This window comes from Budorcas taxicolor, chromosome 5 (genome assembly GCF_023091745.1).
Source record: "Budorcas taxicolor isolate Tak-1 chromosome 5, Takin1.1, whole genome shotgun sequence".
Lineage (NCBI taxonomy): Eukaryota > Metazoa > Chordata > Mammalia > Artiodactyla > Bovidae > Budorcas > Budorcas taxicolor.
This window is the reverse complement of record NC_068914.1, coordinates 109,830,553-109,850,125: the sequence shown is the minus strand read 5'-3', so window position 1 is coordinate 109,850,125 and position 19,573 is coordinate 109,830,553. Positions and strand designations below refer to the sequence as shown.

Genomic DNA, 19,573 nt, shown 5'->3' with positions numbered 1-19,573 from the left:
CTAATTCTTTACTTATAAAGTGGGGATACTACTAAAAGAGACTCTTGTGAAGGCTGAAACAAGTGAAGCATTCAGCAATGTTTTCGACACAAGTATCTTAGCAAACAAATATTTCCAAAACAAAAAACAAGAACGAAGAAACAAAAATTACTGGTCATAATCTCACAAAATACCATTTTATATATGACTTCCTCACATTCAAATGTTCTATCTCCCTTTAACTAACTTTTGTTTTTTCTCTTCACACTTTTTCTGTAGTTCCCAAGTTTCCTACCATAACATATACTTCTTTTATAACCAATGAGGTGCTTTTTCAAAAATTTTCTTTATAGACCTAACATTCACATACATATAACTTCCACATTACTTACCGAAAAAGTGTAAGAACAGAAGTTCCATTAGGATGAATTGTGTTTTCATCATCATACAAAAGCTCTGCTTTGTTTTTGGTAGGAGCACTGGCTGCTTCTTCATCCAAAAGAACTAGTAAAGCTTTCACAGTATCTCTGCCACAGTATGCAGTGCCATGGTTTATGGTATGAGATTTTGGCTAGAACAAGAAATAATTTCAAGTAAATGTAATAATCACTCCAGCTGGGTCAATCAACCATTCTTTTCCATTTCATGTGCTATTGTTATCCCTCCTCTTCTATTAAGCTATAAAAAATCAGCCACGAGAAGTGGCTTTAAGGCTTGTGAATATTTCTCCCTCGAGCCATATTAAAATCTACCTTATGAGCTTCCAGAAGCACCAAAAAATATAGAAAATAATATTATCAAATGAAGACATTAGATTTTGGACAAAATAACACTAAGCTTTACGTCAAAAAGTTTAACTACAATTTATGTGACCGAGCAAAGTAATGTCCAAAATCTTTCAAGCTATGCTTCACAATATGTGAACCGAGAACTTTCAGATGCACAAGCTGGATTTAGAAAAGGCAGAGTAACCAGAGATCAAATTGCCAACATCTGCTGGATCATAGAAAAAGCAAAAGAATCCCAGAAAAACATCTAATTCTGCTTCACTGACTACGCTAAAGCCTTTGACTGTGTGGATCACAACAAACAGTGGAAAATTCTTAAAGAGATGGGAATACCAGGCCACTTTACCTGCCTCCTGAGAAACTTTATGCAGGTCAAGAACAGGACAGTTAGAACAGGACACGGAACAACGGACTGGTTGAAAAACTGGGAAAGGATTATGTCAAGATTATATATACTGTCAACCTGCTTATTTAACATATGCAGAGTACACCATTCGAAATGCTGCACTGGATGAATCAAAATCTGGACTCAAGATTGTCAGAAGTATTAATAACCTCAGATATGCAGATGACACCACCCTAATGACAGCAAGTGAAAAGGAACTAAAGAGCCTTTTGATAAAGGTGAAGGAGGAGAGTGAAAAAGTTGGCTTAAAACTCAACATTCAAAAAACTAAGATCACAGCATCTGGTTCCATCACTTCATAGCAAACAGGTAGGGAAAAAATGGAAATAGCGACAGATTTTATTTTCTTGGGCTTCAAAGAAAGTCACGGACGTTGACTGCAGCCATGAAATTAAAAGAAGCTTACTCTTTGGAAGAAAAGCTATGATGAACCTAGGCAGCATATTAAAAAACAGAGACATCACTTTGCTGACAAAGGTCCATATAGTCAAAGCTATGGTTTTTCCAGTAGTCTTGTATGGATGTGAGAGCTGGACCAGAAAGAAGGCTGAGCACTGAAGAACTGACTTTTCGAATTGTGGTCCTGAAGAAGACTCTTGAGAGACCCTTGCACAGCATGGAGATCAAAGCAGTCAATCCTAAAGGAAATCAACCCTGGGTATTCACTGAAAGGACTGATGTAGAAGCTGAAGCTCCAATACTTTGACCACCTGATGTGAACAGTCAACTCACTTGAAAAGACCCTGATGCTGGGAAAGATTGAGGCAGGAGGAGAAGGGAGCTGCAGAGGATGAGATGGTTGGATGGCATCACCGACTCAATGGACATAAGTTTGAGCAAACTGTGGGAGATAGTAAAAGACAGGGAAGCCTGGGGGAGCTGCAGTCCATGGGGTCGCAAAGAGTCAGACACGACTGATCGACAGAACAACAACAACAAATGTGACCTCAGCCGCATGACTTAATCTCTCTGTTTATTTTTTCTCTCTTATACCAGAAGTGGGATTCTGGTGATCTGAATACCAACCCCACAGATGGCTGTAAAGATCTACTCAAACGCAAAAATAAAAAGACTAGTTGACCTTCATTCTTTCAGTAATCACCCATAAGTACATCCTAAGTCCCAAGAACTGTGCTTGAAAGGCAAAAACCAATACCTCAAGGGACCCATAGTCTCTTTGACAAAATAAGCAAGTAACCAATAAAGGCATTACAGAGTGCTAAAAGCTATTATGAAGACCATGTATACCTTATGCAGTGGGAGCACACCAAAGGAAGCACACCAATTTATCAGGGATGGTTTCACAGAGGAGACACACAGGGGTAAGAAAGAATAAGGTATTTTCAGTGACCAGGTAGCAAAGGGCAACATAGAGGGAGTCATGTGGGATGAGGCTGGGAAAGCTTTGTATATTACACAAAGAAGTTACAAGTCAGTCTGTTACAAAGTTAAAACCTCTTACTTTATTAAAAAAAGGAAATAAAATGATACTTTTTACATTTTAGAAAAAAGCAATGATGGAAATGTATAAAATATATTCCAGGGTAAGATTGTTATTAAACATGGAGCATACGTGTGTGCTCAGTTCCTGAGTTTGTGTCTGACTCTTTGCGACCCTGGGGACTGCAGCCTGCCAAGCTCCTCTGTCCATGGGATTTTCCAGGCAAGAATACTGGAGTGGGTTGCCATTTCCTTCTCCAGGAGATCTTCCTGACCCAGCGATCAAACCCACATCTCCTGCTTGGCAGGCAGTTTCTTTACCACTGAGCGACCTGGGACACAGGACCACAAATTAAGAGACTGTAATAGTCCAGCTCAGAAATGAAGAAGGTAGTAGCAGTGAACTAAAACGGTAGCAGTGGAGATAAAGAAATAGTAGATTAAAAGGGGAGAACTGGAAAAACTTAGTAACAAGACAGAAGAATAGGGAAAATATATGATAATACTACACATAGATACACATTAAGAACAAACTTTGATGGCATTTCTGGCTGGGTTCATACCAATTAACTAGTTGTGTGTGCTGTAAACCTCTGGAAAAGTTGCTCAGCCTCACTGTGCTTCAGTTAAATCACAGGTAAAATAGGGATAATGATAGTGCCTAACTAGAGGGTTGCTGGACATTGTGCTTAAATAGCAAGAGTTGCCCTTTTGGGGTCATCTGTTATTGATGTACCATTTTCTTCAAGTTTCATCAACATGGTCTTGGCCTCCTTTCTCTACTTGGCTGACTCAGGCTACCAAGAATTGGTAGCCTGACTCTAGCTACACCAGAATTTTAACAAACTGCCTATCAAAAACTGGTGCTTAAAACACATTTATCATTGGTACCGAATAAGTCCATACTGTTTAATACTAATTTCATTGAGAATTATAGGATTATATTTTTCAAAGATTTTCAGTTTGGATGAAAACATGAAATGAAGAACCAAGTTGTCTACATCTTCATTTCTTGTGATAGAAAATGGCAGAGATTGATGCTCTTATATATCTGCACTGTGATAGTTCCTGACATAATAAAACCTGGTGGTCATTTGAGCCAAGTTAGCCAAAGGAAGTGTTAACACACACAAAATACATGTGAAAACAACCCAGAATCTCTCCTGCCTTCAAATTAAGCTCAAAGCATGCATTGGTACAGAAAACAGCTAAAAATAGTGCACAAAGACTGGAGATAAACAAATGAATTACAAAAATTAAGTGAAAGTCTTCTTTCATCCACAGGCTATCACAATTACACCTAAGGAAAAGAGGATTTTGTTACCTGAACAGTTAAATTTCAACAAATGAATTATTGTAACACATACTCCAAAATTCTGTTTTAGAATTAAAAGAACGGTAGTCAATTTCTCCTATAAAACTATACTTACAAAACCTTATAATGTTTGACTATCTATGTAAAAAAAAAAAGAAGAAGAAAGAGGTAAATTTTCTGGAACATATAATTAAAAGATTACTAAGTATAGGAAAAATTCCTAATATTAGCAGTAAACTGGCAACAGAGGTAGAAAATAAGAGATCATGGAAATAGAAAAATTCTATAGAAGAAAAATAAACTGCTGAATAAAAACCATTTCTGTGGTTTTTCTATGGAGTGCCTAGCCCTGGGATCATAACCAGAGAAACCACTCTTCTTTCACATCTGAGTACATGAGGAAATAATTGTTCTGTAAAAATAATTATTGAAAAATATGATAAAACATCTTAATATCCCTCAAGAACTATAAATTTCTAGTGCTACAAGGGATGCTGAAGATTATCCAGTGCCTTCCTTTGACAAACAGAGATAATTTGTCCCATAGATGTTATGATTCCCCCAAGTTGAACATAATCCTGTATAATCCTATTGAGAAACTCACATTTTCAACATCATCTTATAACAGAGAAAACAATCTTCTGATTTAAGTAGCAATAGTAAATCATTTCTACAGCCACTAGAAAAGATAATGTTTTGTATAGAAGGATAAAATAAAAACCTCATTACCCGTGCAGGACTGATGTCAGTGGTACTAAGAGCTACATCTCCTTGTTGAGAATTGATAATACTTTTAATCCTCAAATCCAAATCTTGAGCAACTTCCTCTACTGCTTTATAAAAAGGATCCCTGCTGCTCTGGCCTTTAGTCAGCTGCATCTTTATCACTGAGAGTATCCGACCCCCCGCAATGCTGAAAATAGAAATAAGATCACTTTTATAATAACATTTTGAGATGACAATATGTTTATAAGCTTGAAAATATAATGCTCAGAGCTAATCAACACTTTTCAGAGAATATGGCTTTGATCTTACGAATCAAACAGTAACACATTTAAGAAAAGCATAAGAACCATTAGAAACAAAATTTAACAGTTTTTCTAAAAGCAAGTTATTTCAATAAGGTAAGTTACTTCTTCCTTGATTTGAAAGCTGAAGGAAATAATTTAGTTATATATGATATCTGATCAACTCCAGAGCCTACTGTACAGAATCACAATCTCCAGAAAAGGGTACTAAAGAGTTGCATTTATTTTGCAGTTACCACAGGTGATTCTTATGACTAGGCAAGCTTGGGAAAATTTTCATGAAAAAATTAGCTCCTTGAGAAAGGAACCATATTTTACTAATCTTCACACTAACTTGGCAAACAGAAGAAATAATTGATATTTCTATTGAATAAATGACCACTATCACATGCAACAGGCTTCTCTGGTGGCTCAGACAGTAAAGAATCCACCTGCAAGGCAGGAGTCCTGGGTTTGATCCCTGGGTTGGGAAGATCACCTGGACGAGGGCATAACAACCCACTCCAATATTCTTGCCTGGAGAATCCCATGGACAGAGGAGCCTGGTGGCCCACAGGCCATGGGGTCGCAAAAGTTGGACATGACTGGGCAACTAAGCAGAATAGCATCACATGCAACGGGGCTTCTTTAGTGGCTCAGTGATAAAGAATCACCTGCAATGCAGAAGATGTGGCAAGAGCTATGGGAAGACCCCTTGGAGAAAGAAATGGCAACCCACTCCAATATTCTTGCCTGGAAAACCGCATGGGCAGAGAAGCCTGGCGGGCAGCAGTCCACGGAGTCATAAAGAGTCAGACATGACTGGGAGACTAAACAACAACAATCACAAGCAACAGTCTGAAGTTTTTACTTGTAAGACAAAAGACATATGTTTTACTATTTTTATATTATTATTTGTGGTAGAAAAGCACTTAGTTTCAACTTACACTATGGCAGACTAGTTACTCTAGGGGAACATTCCACTAGGCTTGGTAGGAATCAGGGAAAATGTCCAGGTACAACCCAATTTCATCCCTAAAAAGTGACAAACAAAAGTTGGAGTGGAAAGCTGGAAGCTGTGAGTGGTAAGCAGGATGAATGAAGGTTTTGGTGAGGACAAAAAGCTCTAGTAGCAATGTGATCAGGACCCAAACCCTACGTGTGAAAAATTTCCAGAGTCTGAACCTTCCAAGTGGGTAGGAACTAGTATGAGTTTTATTTATATTTATTCTACAGTATTTTGTATTTTTGAAGCTTTAAAAAAAATTGTTTTTTCTATTTGGTTATGGCATAGATATACAATTTTTTATATTGATATGTGTCTAGCAACATTGTTAAACTCTACCATTAATTTTAGTAATTTGCATTTAGATTCCTGGAGTTCTCTACACATACAATCATATTCATATTATCACTAAATAGACATTTATTTCTTCTCAATTGTTGTATCTCCTATTTCTTTTTCTTACCTTAGTACACTGAACTGGACATCCAATGTTATGCTGAAAAGAAATGAGAGCAGGAACTCTTGTGTTGTTCTAAATCTTAAATAATATGCTAAAACATTTTATCATTAGGTAGGTTTTCAAAAAAACCCTTTATCAAGTTAAAGTCCTTATTCTTAGTTCATTTTACACTGAAAGGGTAGTAGCCCTATAAGTTGGGTATGTCCCAATAGACACCCCACCTTGAGTAATTCCTGGGCTTGTCCCACTGCCCCTTTAGACTTTGGTGGCTATAAAAAACAGACCCTCCAAATCACCAAATTCAGCAAGTACTTTCAAAATAAAAGCTGGCTTCCCTTCTTGACTTTCCTCTCTGGCTTTCTTCCTTCCCGTTATTTTTGGCCTGTATTTTCATTACATTCACCTCCTAATCAATACATCTAAGAATTAGTTTATAAATATGTTATCCAGCAATATTATTTTCAATGGAATGGTCAATCAGGTGACCTAGTCTGCTATATATCTGTAATCAGAAGTCTGAACAAACTCTAAGAATTCTTTTATGTAAACAAACATTCATTTTACAACTGGTTTTTCTTCTTAATTTTCAATTAAAACCATAGAAAATAATTGGATGAAATATAGTCAAAATGAAAATATAGTTAAACATTGTGTGCTTTTTCTGGGAATTAATCTCTAATGGAAGAGTTCTGGAAAAGATTCAAAAGCATAATCAAATATGAAAGAGCATCATAGTGTCAGTTATAAGAACAAAAGAAAAAGCTTTCAATAATATTAAAGGTAAAAGTCACCTTTGCCTTATTTTCTCATTCCTTCTATAAGACCAAATATTCTAAATTTTAAAGATGATATAATCCCCTGGATGAACTGTACTTAGGAAAAATTTGTAAGATTTGTATTTCACATGCTTGCCAAGCTCAGCATTTTGACCCTTAACAAAATCCGCAAACACTGGTGCTATGACTTCTATTGCTATACATTCATGACAAGAGCCAATATTAGCTCTTCAAATATCTGCTCAGCAACACAATAACATAATTCAAATTCTTACTTCTAGAGTCTAAGAAACTCCTGAAGTTTTAACCCAAATGATGCCAGGACATTTGTGCTAAGCACTAGAGATACAAAACGAATATTTCTTTTTAAAAGGTCACAGTTGATCATTTGATACAATGAGATATGGAAGGTACAGCAGTAATTTAAGTGGGGAGGTAACAAAGAAGGGGGTCTTCAGGAAAGCACTCAGAAGAAATTACTACTCTGGAAGAATGTGGATGAGAAAGACATAAACTAAAGTTCCTAACTAATAAATGCATCCCATTAAAGCCCTGAGGCAGAAACAGAAAAATGAAGCAAGTGAGGAAAAACACATCTAAATCCTTAGACTGAAGACTATTCAAAACATAGTGACTGAAAGAGGATAATAAGCAATAATACAAATAATTGGCAACATTTTACTATAATTATTGACTATCTTTACTATATAGAATGGAGAAGGAAATGGCAACCCACTCCAGTATTCTTGCCTGGAAAATCCCACAGAGGAACCTGGTAGGCTACAGTCCATGGGGTCGCAAAGAGCTGGACACGACTGAGTGACTTCACTTTCTTTCACTTACTATATAGAATGACTTGCCTTTTCCCTAACATCTTTAAGAATTTGGTAACTATTTGCCATAGTAAATTATATCTTTAAAAATTAAATGTGATTAAAGGTGCTATATGAAATATATCAAAAATGCTTCTGAACTATTTTGAAATGAGAAATGTAACATTAGGATTCTGGACTGGCTAATTTCAATCAGACTTAACATTCTATAAATGCACAATATTTAGTCCAATAAATATAATGCAGGTGCGCATTGAAAAGTTGTGTAATAAAATGGAAACATAGAATTTTAAACATTTGAACAACAGGGAACTAACTAATTTATGTAACCTGAAACCCCTAATTTAAGATGTTTTTCAGGTGAAAGTACAGAGTGCATTTTATGGTGGCACCTACTGGCAAAGTATAGAAATGCAGCCATACTATAGCTTAGAAGGTCTGATCAACAGCTGGCAGTGGGGAGGCAAGCGTGATCTTGATTCCTTCCCTGTCTGTCTATCGTCCACCTTTCCTTGAACTCAAAGATTACTGTGATTCCCTACCACCACCATCCTATTATAAGACAAGCTACAAGGGTTAAACATATTTTTCTCTCTGAGTTTTAAGGTTGAGAGACAGAGGCCAGGGTAAGATACAAGCAGCGGGTGGAGAGTGTAGAATGTGTACATCACACTGACACTTCTGAAGTTTCATCCTGTACCTAATATTGAATCATTGAAGGGTTTTAATTAAGGGGGTAACATCTGTGGTTTTAAAAACCCTGGCAGCAGTGAGGATGACAGGATGGAGCAACTTAAGACTGGAGGCAGAATGAACAACTCAGAGATACGTAAACCAAAAAACCCAGGCAAAAAAGGATGAAAGACTGAAAACAGACTTTTGATGGAAAAGGGGAATACGATAGTAGCAATAGGAATAGAGATTTAAAAAAAGAGAGAGTATCAAAAATGCTAAGAAGAACTGATGGATCTGCGCAACTGAAGGGATAGTAAAAGGGGAAAAAAGTAGTTTAAGATGTGTTCCAAATTCTGTTTGGATGGCTAGAGGGAAAGAGGCTTCATCAAGCTAGGTACTTTAGGAGGATAAGCAGACTCGCCAGGAAAGACAAAGATTTAGTTTGGGAGATGCTAAGTCTGAGGTCCCTTTGAGGTAACAACATACGGGAAGTTAAAAAATGTATTTTTGAAGCTAGGAAAAGAGTTTGAATTTCACTGAAATATGGATTAGAATTTGCATATATAAGTCAGAGAGGCAGATGGAAAATAAGGGGATGACACCTCAGAAGTTAATGGGGAAAGAGTTCTATGAAAGAAAACGATCAAATTTGAGGACTCAAAAGAGACCAGAAACTATGACAGCTAGAAGATCATAAAAGATTTTTGGTAGAATAGCTTCAGAGGAATGGAAAAGTGAATGAGTGTGAGTCAGTTAAACACAGATAAATAAATATTGAGTGCCTACTCTATGCCAGAAACTGTGCCAGGGCTAGGGAATATTGGTGAAGAAAACCAATAAAGCCCTCAGAGTTTACAGCCTCACGAGAAACATATTTCAAACTATTAGCACTTGGGAGGGAAAATAATTGGGAATTGGAATAAAAGACAGCATTTTTTTCAAGAATTTGAGCTATAAAAGAAAGGAACTGACAAAAACAGAGAAAATGACTTGTTTTTTCTTATAATGTTGATAGACTGGGGCTACAGGACTAGTTGGGGAAGGAAATGGCAACCCACTTCAGTATTCTTGCCTAAGAAATCTCATGGATAAATAGCCTGGCAGACTATGGGGCCACAAAAGAGTCAGACACGACCAAGCGACTAAACAACAACAGAAGGACTGGCAGAAGCTGAAATTACGAAACAAAATGAATAATCAATGAAACTCTGTCCCAACAGGTTACCTATATTAATTATACTCACTGTAAGAAATATCCTCCCTTCTCCCCATCTGAACTTCATGTCACCCCCATTCTCCATGTATGTTTAACTCTTTCAAGTTCATCCTTCAAGATTAAGCTCGATTGTAACAACCACTCAGGTAAACTCTCCTGACAATCTTATCCCTGGCTCCCACAAACTAGGTCAATTGTCCTTTCCTCTGTACATCCTTCTATTATTATATAAACAGAATATATGTCTTTGGTTTGTAATAACTTTACTATTTAAAATCATGAAATGAATATATACTTAACACATGAAAACACGTTACAGAAGAAAATAAGGACTACTCAATCAACTATTATTTAGACACCCACTTCTTCAGTATCTTCTCTAGAATATAGAATATTCATAATTACTCATTATGACCAAATAATCCCAAAGGAAATCCGTCCTGAATATTCATTGAAAGGACTGATGCTGAAGCTCAAACTCCCAATACTTTGGCCACCTGATATGAAGAACTGACCCCCTGGGAAAGACCCTGATGCTGGGAAAGACTGAAGGCAGGAGAAGGGGACAACAGAGGATGAGATGGTTTGATGGCATCACCAACTCTATGGACATGAGTTTGAGCAAGCTCCAGGAGTTAGTGATGGACAGGGAATCCTGGCATGCTGCAATCCATGGGGTTGCAAAGAGTCGGACACAACTGAGCAACTGAACTGAACTGATGACCAAATAGGATATTCAAAATAATCAGCTGCTAAACTGAATAACTGAAGGCTATTCTCTTATCCAACGTGCCTCTAAAACATACTTCTACCCTGTTGTACAAAAGTGTATGTACAAATGTACTTTTACCTTGTTACTTACGCCAACCAGAAATTCCTCCAAAAAAGAATGTAATTACAACAAATGGATTAAATATACGCACTTATATCTGCTTTCTTCTAAAAAGTACCACTAAAGCAACAAAAAAAAAAGGCAAAGATTTGAAATCCATAAAGGAAAAGAGTGTGAGAGAGGAGACAACAGTCGAGAGCAGAGGCATGTTATGAAACTACAGAAAGAAGAGCAGATGGAAGAGTAGTAACTGACTACCCAGAACAGAGAAAGCCACAAGCCAAGTAACTGCTCAGAGAGACCAAGAAGTAGTCATCTCAGAAGCTGAAGGCTACGGTGAAGGTGTCATTGCAAATAAGAAAGCTGATTAACAAGGAACACTTAGACCCCTAAATCTCCTGTCTTATTTTGAGCAGTCAGGACTAGTGAATTTCTCTCACGTCAGAATGGAAAGCAGGATCATGCTGAAGAAACTAAGCCAGGGAGGCTCCAGACCTAGAGGCACCAACAACTGAAAAGAGAGAGACTAAGTAAAAGTCTGCATGTTCAACCGGGTGACTCAAAATCAAGTTACACTACTTCAAATCCCAGAATATTGCTAGCCAGATGGACTATATTCAGAAGGAGACTAAAGGATGCCATTGTGGAAATTTGAGGATGAGTTCCAAAGGAAAGACCTGTAGTTATTCACATTTGGAGAATTCCCAATAAAAAAGCCAACTGGTGTGACAATGCTATCTAATCAGGCCTCATTCTTAAATATGAAACAACAGTCTAGAATCATACCACATTTTAGGAGCACCTTTAACTTGAAAGAGGGCAAAAGAAACAAAAGCACTCAGCTTAGATAAAACAAAGACTATCCAGGAAGCAGATAAAAATAATCATAAAAATTAAATAATCTTAAAGAGATAAGTAAAACATAAGACCACATACAATCACATGTGAGAATAATGATACTTATCTCCCATTTACCCTTTCTCAGGAAACTACTTGAGCAAAATAAAAGGTTTAACCAAAAAAAAACAAAGTCATGAAATCCAGGAAACAAGGCAGAGGCAAAGAAAATTCAAAAGGTGATAAAGCTTCATGGGTGACACTCTGAAACAGGCCTGGCAAGCAAAAGTACATAGACTAAATGAAGAAGACAGATGACTTTCCAGAAAAAAAATGTCTGCAAGGGCAAAAACCAGAACTGATAGATGACCTAATAAAAAGAAGAAATTGTATAGTTTCATCAGCAAACTTGATAAAGAATTAATGATAAATGTATAAAAAACAAAGCAGAAGAAAAAAGTAGATAATCATTGACTTTAGAAAAAACAAAAATGTACACAAGATAGGAAGTATAATAATAGTATATAATATAGTTTAGCTGCAGGCAATAATTACAGAGCTATAACAAGTGTGCATATGTGTGTATGTGTGTGGAAGGAGGGGGAGAGGAAAAGAGGAGTGTTGGGAGGTTAGTGAGTAGGTGGCAAATCCTCATCTGCCATGGTAGGAAATTAACAGGTAATGTCTAAACTTGGAACTTAAATATAGCTGCATAGACTGACAAGGGTTTAATACCCAAAATATACAAACAGCTCATAGAACTCACTATCAAAACCCAAATAATCCAATCAAAAAATGGGCAGACTTGAATAGACACTTTTCCAAATAAGACATAGAGATGGCTAACAGACACATGAAAAGATGTTCAACATTGCTAATTATTAGAGAAATGCAAATCAAAACCACAATAAGATATCACCTCACACCTGTTAGAATGGTCATCATCAAAAAGTCTACAAATAACAAGTGCTGGAGAGGATGCAGAGAAAAGGGAATCCTCAAACACTGTTAGAGGGAATATAAACAGGTGCAGTCACTATGGAAGACAGTATGAAGGTGCCTTAAAAACTTAAAAATAGAACTACCATTATTATCCAGCAATTCTACTCCTGGGTACATATCTGGAAAAATTGAAAACACTAATTTGAAAAGATATAAGTACCCTAATATTCACAGCAGCTTTATTAGCACAGCCAAGACATGGAAGCAACACTAGTGCCCAACAACAGGTAACTGGATTAAGAAAATGTGGTCTATATTCACAATGGAATATTACTCAGCCATACAAACAGAATGAAATCTTGCCATTAGCGGCAATGTGGATGGACCTAGAGAATATCATGCCTGGTAAAGTCAGAGATACTAAATGATAGCCCTCATATCTGGAATCTAAAAATGAACGTATATACAAAACAGAAGGAGACTCACAGACATAAAAACAAACTTATGGTTTCCACAGTGGGTAGGGAATAAATTAGGAATATAGGATTAATAGATGCTACTATACATAAAATAGATAAGCAAGAAGTATTTACTGTATAGCACAGGGAATATACACACTATCTTATAATAACCTATAAATGGAATATAAACTGCAAAAATACTGAATGCTTTATACTTGAACTAACATAACACTGTAAATCAACTATTGCAGGAGACCCTGGTTTGATCCTTGGGTCAGGAAGATCCGCTGAAGGGATAGGCTACCCACTCCAGTATTCTTGGGCTTCCCTGGTGGCTCAGCTGGTAAAGAATCAGCCTGCAGTGTGGGAGACCTGGGTTTGATCCTTGGGTTGGGAAGATCCCCTGGAGAAGGGAACAGCTACCCACTCCAGTATTCTGGCCTGGAGAATTCCATGGACTGTATAGTCCATGGGGTTGCAAAGAGTTGGACACAACTGAGCAACTTTCACTTTAGTTACTTTAGCTTTAGCTATGTAGAGACGTGGATAGACTTAAGAGTCTGTCACACAAAGTGAAGTACGTCAGGAAGAGGAAAACAAATATCATATATTAACACATCTAAGGTCCGTCTAGTCAAGGCTATGGTTTTTCCATTAGTCATGTATGGATGTGAGAGTTGGACTGTGAAGAAGGCTGCGCACCGAAGAGTTGACGCTTTTGAACTGTGGTGTTGGAGAAGACTCTTGAGAGTCCCTTGGACTGCAAGGAGATCCAACCAGTCCATTCTGAAGGAAATCAGCCCTGGGATTTCTTTGGAAGAAATGATGCTAAAGCTGAAACTCCAGTACTTTGGCCACCTCATGTGAAGAGTTGACTCATTGGAAAAGTCTTTGATGCTGGGAGGGATTGGGGGCAGGAGGAGAAGGGGAAGACCAAGGATGAGATGGCTGCATGGCATCACTGACTTGATGAACATGAGTCCGAGTGAACTCCGGGAGTTGGTGATGGACAGGGAGGCCTGGCATGCTGCGATTCATGGGGTCACAAAGAGTCGGACACAACTGAGCGACTGAACTGAACTGAACTGAACACATATATTTGGAATCCAGAAAAATGGTACATATGAACCTATTTCCAGGGCAGGGATAGAGATACACATGTAGAGAAAAGACATGTAGATGCAGGGGGGATGGGAAGAATGGGATGAATTGGGAGATTAGGATTGACATACACACACTAACACGTGTAAAATAAGTAGCTAGTAGTGGGCTGCCGTCTATGGGGTCGCACAGAGTCGGACACAACTGAAGCGACTTAGCAGCAGCAGCAGGAACCTACTACAGAGAAGGCAATGGCACCCCACTCCAGTACTCTTGCCTGGAAAATCCCATGGACGGAGGAGCCTGGTAGGCTGCAGTCCATGGGGGTCGCTAAAAGTCAGACATGACTGAGCGACTTCACTTTCACTTTTCACTTTCATGTATTGGAGCAGGAAATGGCAACCCACTCCAGTGTTCTTGCCTGGAGAATCCCAGGGACAGGGGGAGCCTGGTGGGCTGCCGTCTATGGGGTCGCACAGAGTCGGACACAACTGAAGCGACTTAGCAGCAGCAGCAGCAGGAACCCACTATAGAATACAGGAAGCTCAGTTCGGTAGTCTGTGATGACCTAGATGGTTGAGATGAGGGTGGGAGGGAGGTCAAAGAGGGAGAGATATATGTATACATATAGCTGATTCACTGTACTGTACAGTAGAAACTAACAAAATGATGTACAGCAATTATATTCCAATAAAAAACAGCTGTATAAAAATTCCATTTAAGTGAGGCGAATAAAGAAACAAACACAAAAAATATTAAAAGTTGATTCCTCTGAGGACTTTATTACTGTAAGTCTGTAGTACTATTTGATTTTAACAAAAATATACCTATTTTGTTTTACTAAAAATAAAATATTCTTTAAAATTAATTATCTGCTGTGAAGAAACGACCAGTCAATATATTATTTGGATGTGCAGAAGATGTCACTGATATTGACTATAAGTCATATTCAAATCCTCTTCCAAATTCACTTCACTGTAATAGATATCCATATAAGAAAATAGGGATTTCCCTGGTGGCCCAGCAGCAAAGAATCCACCAATGCAGGAGACACGGGAGACCTGGGTTTGATCCGTGGGTCGGAAAGACTCCTTGGAGGAGGAAATGGCAACCCACTCCAGTACTCTTGCTGGGAAAACCCCATGGACCGAGGAGCCTGGCTATAGTCCATAGGGTCACAAAGAGTCCGACACAACTGAGCGACTGAGCACAAGCATAAGATGATAGAAGGAAACAATTCAGAACAAAATCCTGAGAATAATTCGTCCTGGAATCTTAAAATGGAAAGAAGTTTCACAGAATAAGAAACAGTGATTAAGGGAATGGGTTCCAGGGTTAGAACTGAATTTAGGTCCCAACTGTGCTACTTAACAACGATGTGACTAAATTCAGTTTCTTCCTCTCTAAATTGAGTATTTATCTAGAATTTAGGTGGAATAGTCATGTGATTATAATTTATTAATCTAGATTTTTAAAATTGAAGTACAGTTGATTTATAATGTATTCATTTCTGGTGTATAGTAAAGGGATTCAGTTACACATATACATATTCTTTTTCATATTCTTTTCCAATACAGTTTGTCACAGGATATATAGTTCCCTGCACTAAACAAGAGGACCTTGTAGTTTACCTGTTTCATATATAGTATTCAATAGTTTGTATCTGCTAATCCAAAACTCCCAATTTATCCCTCCTTCCTAAATTCTGCCGCCCTCCTTATCTGGATATTTTGTTTCTCATTCCTAGTTTGGTTTGATGTTTGATCATCTCAATAGCTCCTATTTTTCTATCCACTTGATTCTGTGAATTTTAAAGACAGACTAATAACACATATTTGTCATACCTTGGATTTGATATTTCTCCAAGAATTTCATCTAATTTGTCAATGAAATTAATAAAATTAGACAATCCTTTTATATGTGCCCTTAAAGGATCAGATGGTGATGGTGCATATCCTTTCCCTCCAAGCTCTATTGTTCTAATAAATGATGTGGCCACCTATGAATTAAAACAGATGGTTATGTTTAATGATTTAGTAAGTTAAAACTACACCTTATTTTATGAATTAAGCACATTTACATATTTCTATGTATATAGGTAAGGTGATGCATTTTTTTATGATTCATGCTACATTTTCATTCAGAAGCAAATAAAAAAAAACAACAAAACAGGTGTCATGCAGAAGGTGTGCCAGCCAAAGCAATGGCAACATACGGATGGAAACTGAGACTGAAGAGTTGAGTTAGGGACAAATTAAGGGCATAAGAATATGTTCCCAAGAGTATATCACTGTTGACAATTCCCTGGTGGTCCAGTGGTAGGACTCCACACTTGCACTGTAGAAGGGACAGGTTCAGTCCCTGGTCTGGGAGCTTTACAGTGCAGCAGCAGCAAAAAAATAAAAGAAAGTATATCACTGTCTATAAAGAATTAGACAGTGATATTCTATAAAGAATAAATATATTCTTCAATAGATTAACTACTGGCTACTGGAATTGTTATATGGAACAAAGGGAATTTTCAGTGCCAACTGTGTTGAGTTCTTCAAGGTTGGACAATTAATTCAACTCTTCTAAATCTTAGCTTCTTTATTTGTAAAATAAAGATTTAGATGAGATAATTACTAAGCCCCATCTAGCTTTCACATTTTAGGATTATTTGACCATGTGTAGTTCAAAAGGTCTTGCTTTTACCATGATAAAAAATACATGCTTGATGGTTATACATTAGACCATCTCCATCAAAAACAGAATGTTCTAAAGCTGCATTTTCCAAAGTATATCCAAAGAAAGAAAAAGAAAAATCTCTGAAATTTAAATAATCTGAAAAAAGTTCCATAGTTAAATTATTTAGGAAACAACAAATTAAATAGCAAAGTTAACTTAAGCAGAGTTCCTTATGGCAGGACTTCTCAGAGCTTTTGATATAAACTCATGAATTCTGTATATCCAAAAAGGGTATACATGATATCCAACTTTTTGCCCTTGGAAATATTTATTCAAGGAGCCCTGAATAGGAACTTCTGCCTCTGGAAATTATTTATTTCAGGAAAATTTAACTGCACTAGCATTCTACAGAACACATGTAGGCAAACACTGCTTTAGAAAATATTCCCTCATTGACTTTGAAGGATATAGTAAGAAAAAAAATACCGAAGACTTTCAAATACATGAGGTAGAACACATATTCACAATTTAAAAGTTGTTCTATCACAGCTATAAGAATTCTACATTAAGGTACATGGATCCACAGTTCAGAATCTCTAAAAAATCTTGAAAATGTAACATATCCATACCAAAAAGATAGACATCTGTTTCTCTCGAGCAGCATGTTTCAAATCAGTGAAGGCTTCTCTTCCAAGTCCTCTATCAGGAATGTTGAGAATATGAGCCAGAGCCAAGTCATTCTTCGAATTCACTAGCAGGTTTAAATATGAGTAGATAATTTTCTTTGCTAGTAACCGTACCTGTACAATAAAATATTTCCTTTATTGAATATTTCTAAATTCACAAATAATCTTTTTAATATACAGTAAAATACTTACGATCATTCAATGACAAATGCTCACTCAGCTCTTTGGGAAATGAGAATTGCCATATAAACAAAAAATTTGGTTTGAACAAAGAACATATCCTTGCTCATGAAACTAACTTGCCATCAATGAAAATCTGTAAATAACAACTATCATAATTGCTGGAAAATGTCTTCTAAGAAATTATATAAAAGGTACAGCTGCATTTCTGATGAGACCTGATCTCATTCCCCTACATATATTTGCCACTAAATAATAACCAATAATGAACTCCCCTGAAGCATAAGGGATGGGCCTATGGGCACTATTTGGTACTATACCCATGTCTCTTTACAGGGCAAGATATAAGGGCTGAAGTTAAATTGCTAAATTTTTTAAGTATTACAAGATACTGACTTAATACCAAGAAACCAACTGAGTATTAAAAGAGATTCAACCAAATGTTAGCAAATAATAGCAAGTAGTTGTTGTTGACATTAACTACCCTAAAACACAGAACTAGAGACTGTTGAAGCACAAGATAAAAATAATATTTGGGAGAACCTGATATCAGGTTCTTTCATATATGAATAACCTGACATATATAACCTTTCATATATGAATAACCTGATATCAGTTCTTTCATATATGAATAATCCTTCACAGTCAAATGATACACTGGGGCATTCAATGATCTTTTTCTTCAAATCAGCTAACTATAGCTTTTCAAGGCCTTGCAACTTCTACTACTACAGAATTAATAATATTAATTCCCACAGGTAACAACTACAAAATATTAGGTAAATTTTTTAAAACTTAACTATGTAAAGACACTGGATGGCATCCAGGAGCAGATACAAGCTGGAGAAGAACTTAATTTTAGAAGAACTGCAACAAAAAGGGTAAGAATTTCAAGTTTGTGGTTATTCAATAATAGGGAATTGTGATTTCCAGTAATAGTGACTGATCACGTGAACCCCTTAAATAACAAACATTAAATAGTAAATTAAAAATTTTAAATACTACTAAAAGATACTGGGAAGTATCCAAAAAATAGAAGCTGGAGAAACATTTAGCTTTAAAAGAATTCCGATAAGAAGGGTATGAATTAAGTTTGAGGTTTACTGGCCCAAGTTTCATGACTATGGCTGTGGAAAATAGACGTGACTGAAGGTGCCAGAGATTAGAATTCAGAGCCGGGAAAACAGCTAGAAATTTAAAAGAGGAAATTCTGGAAACAACTGAGATCATAAATAGCCAAAATCCCTAGCTGACAGAGAAATTATGCAAGCATAGGGAAGATTTCAAAGGCTCCATCTAAAACACAGACAGCAATCAGAAAGAAATATATACTAGAAAGATTGAGTTATAAAGAACTGGAGCTATGGGTCTGAAGGTTTCTTAAACCGAGTGCACTCCACAACTGTGTATAGCTTAAGTGACAGAAAGCTGAACTGGACAGGCTTGAAATATTAAATATACAAAGCCAACACCTGTCAGAACAACTGGAAAATTCAGGAAAATCCCTAGGAAAAAGGAATCCATGGAAAGAATAAGCTCCATATTGTCCCCAAATACTTGGCTAACTGCCAAATTTGGCAGGCAGAGGGAAGGGCTACAAAAGCCAAGCTAAAAAAAAAAAAAAAACAGTAAAGGGAAATCATAAGAGAGATATATCCAAAAAGCTGCACGCCACCAAGGAGACAAAATATAAAGTTGGAATCCAGGCAAGTCACCTGCATACCAGAACAAAAAACCAATGTTCTGAACACAAGAAAAAACTAGAGTTGCTATAAAATATTACCTGAAATGTCTTGGTTTCATCCAAAAATTACTAGACAGTCAAAGAAAAAGGAAAGTGTGACTTCTTTTCAGGATAAAAAGCAGTCAATAGAAAATGTCACCAAGTGGACCTTAGAATTATTAGAATTATTAGAATTTAGCTGATAGAGATCAAAGAAACTGCTGGAGTCAAAGAACTAAAATA

General features: G+C 36.9%; 1 protein-coding gene across 1 annotated transcript in view; it reads right to left on the bottom strand.

Annotated features, from left to right (window-relative positions):
• PARPBP (PARP1 binding protein) overlaps positions 1 to 19,573 on the bottom strand; it is a 57,072-nt gene that overhangs the window by 16,280 nt on the left and 21,219 nt on the right. Inside the window, exons 4-7 of the mRNA XM_052639615.1 lie at positions 17,371 to 17,541; positions 15,919 to 16,073; positions 4,658 to 4,841; positions 372 to 550 (exon numbers count right to left, since the gene is read on the bottom strand). Coding sequence (XP_052495575.1) covers positions 372 to 550; positions 4,658 to 4,841; positions 15,919 to 16,073; positions 17,371 to 17,541 — 689 coding nt within the window. The remainder of the gene's footprint in view (positions 1 to 371; positions 551 to 4,657; positions 4,842 to 15,918; positions 16,074 to 17,370; positions 17,542 to 19,573) is intronic.